The sequence below is a fragment of the Propithecus coquereli genome, unplaced genomic scaffold, assembly GCF_000956105.1.
Source record: "Propithecus coquereli isolate 6110/MARCELLA unplaced genomic scaffold, Pcoq_1.0 Scaffold49, whole genome shotgun sequence".
In the NCBI taxonomy this organism is placed as follows: domain Eukaryota; kingdom Metazoa; phylum Chordata; class Mammalia; order Primates; family Indriidae; genus Propithecus; species Propithecus coquereli.
The window spans coordinates 550,076-552,276 of record NW_012150729.1 but is presented as its reverse complement, the minus strand read 5'-3'; the positions used below and the strand labels follow the sequence as shown (position 1 = coordinate 552,276).

Genomic DNA, 2,201 nt, shown 5'->3' with positions numbered 1-2,201 from the left:
ACACAGCGACCATCTCTTATATCCTTCCCAATTATTGTATCTCACTTGAGGTTACATTATAAAGGAAAAGTACAGTTTCACTGAATCTGCTTCTGTGCTTTTAACTCTCACAGAGAATTTTTGTCATTGTTAACAGAGGTAAAACCATTCTTTTAAGAAAATTCTTCTAGGAGAAATATCTATTCATAAGTCTATTCTTGTGTGTAATTTCTGAATCTTCAGTCCATTCTGTAATTGTACTTTTAATACTAAAGTATTAGTGCAACTGAATCATGGGGAGCTGGTCATGTGTACATTTCATAGCCAACATGTCTCACCCTGTTACGTGAATTTGAACAATATTATTAGTAACAATTGATCATTGAATCCTGTTGTAGTACATAAAAATCATCATGCAAGGAAGAAGTGGTCTGTGGTCTGCCATTTTCATAAATTTTGATTTTTGTGTGTTTTCACAATTGTTATAATTATCATTTTAGTAAAATACAACAAATTTATGTTACCCAGTATGAGTGAGCATTATGATATGCATTAATTGCATATCATACCTTATCAGTTTTAAACAAGTTGGACAAAATGTAAATTATTAGAATCTTAGAGATATGCTGACACAAAAGATATATTGAATATAATTTTGTCATTTATTATAGTGATTTTGGGTCATCACAATCGGCTTGAATTATCTTACTATTATAGTTATATAGAATTACTACTTAAAAGAAAGTTTTGGTTAGAGAAATTCCAAATAATGTACTTTTTGATCCTTTAGATCAGAGTTTTTCATCCTTAGCAGTACTAACATTTTGGGCTGGATAATTCTGTTTGGGTGGGGGCTGGGGGATGGCCTGTGCATTGTAGGGTATTTAGTAGCATCTCTGGCCTGCATCTACTCAATGCCATTAGCATCCTGTCAGTTGCGACAATCAAAAATGTCTCCAAAACGTTCCCTGATGGTAGGAGTGGGGAGTGTTACAAAATCATCTCTGGTTGAAAACCACTGCTTTAGATTACGGGGAAGATCTGTAATGAATCAAATCATTTACAATCTTTTCATCTTTTGCACATTTTCTCCTGTTCAGAACAACAAATATGTTTTTCACCATAGTGTTTTATATTAATTTTCAGTTGTAGTTATCTTTATCCTAACTGGTTAACTTTATAAATAAAAAATTCCGAAGTTACACATTAGAAACTGTACTCTTAATGAATGACTTTAAGCTAAAAGATATACCTATTAGATATTTTTCTATAGGAGAGTGTGTTATAGATGAGAAATCATGTTATTATAGTCTGTTCATTTTGATCTCATGATATCTGGGCTCTTTTTGGACACAGAAGAATCGGTTGGTGATGATTTGGAACTCAAAATGGAAGGGGTATTCATAACATGTGGGGTCAGACAAGGGGCTATTATAGGAATGCAAGTGTCAGAAAACTGGAAATAGGTGGTCCCTGGATAGCTGAACTGTTTTTATTTTAATGAATATATTTTCTTAAATGATCTGAATAACTAAGTTTCTATTGATTCTTACATACTATTTAGAAGTATACAAAAAGTTTAAATATGTTTAATTCTTTTGAATAATTTCCCTATTTAATACTGAGAATTAGGGAGGGGAAAGGAGGGAGTGGGAGAAAACCTACCTAATGGGTACAATGAACACTATCTGGGTGATAGGCACACTTATAACCCTGACTCAAACATAACAAAATAGATACATGTAACCAAAAACATTTATACCCCCATAATATTTTGAAATTAAGAAAATTAGTGAAATTAAAAAAATTTTTGAAAAAATTAACATTTTTTTCCTTCTCTTATAGATATGGAGTCTGGAGAACGGTTACCATCCTCAACAGCCTCCTCTACTACACCAACTTCATCTTCTACACCTTCTGTGGCTTCAGCAGTTTCAAAAGGCGGCCTTTCCACTGGAGTTGCTTCACTTAGCTCTACAATCAGCCCATGTGGTGAATATCCCTTTTTTTTAACTCAATTTAGAATGCCATTCTTTTAATAATCTGTATTCATCATGTTTTATTGAGCTCTGAATAAAATGTTTTCATGACCCCCATTGACCTGTTGAGCAATGGCTAGATTAATTTCTTTGCTTTTTCTGAATTTTACACTGGGGTACAACTGGTTATTCCATGCTTATTCAAAATTCTCTTTGAGAGTTTAATCTTAATATCTTAATTTA

The 2,201-nt window shown here is 32.7% G+C and overlaps 1 protein-coding gene across 1 annotated transcript in view; it reads left to right on the top strand.

Annotated features, from left to right (window-relative positions):
- Positions 1-1,826: 1,826 nt before the first annotated feature.
- The window catches only part of BAZ2B (bromodomain adjacent to zinc finger domain, 2B), a 154,487-nt gene continuing 154,112 nt past the window's right edge, over positions 1,827-2,201 (top strand). Inside the window, exon 1 of the mRNA XM_012655811.1 lies at positions 1,827-1,971. Within this exon, the coding sequence (XP_012511265.1) occupies positions 1,827-1,971 (145 nt within the window). The remainder of the gene's footprint in view (positions 1,972-2,201) is intronic.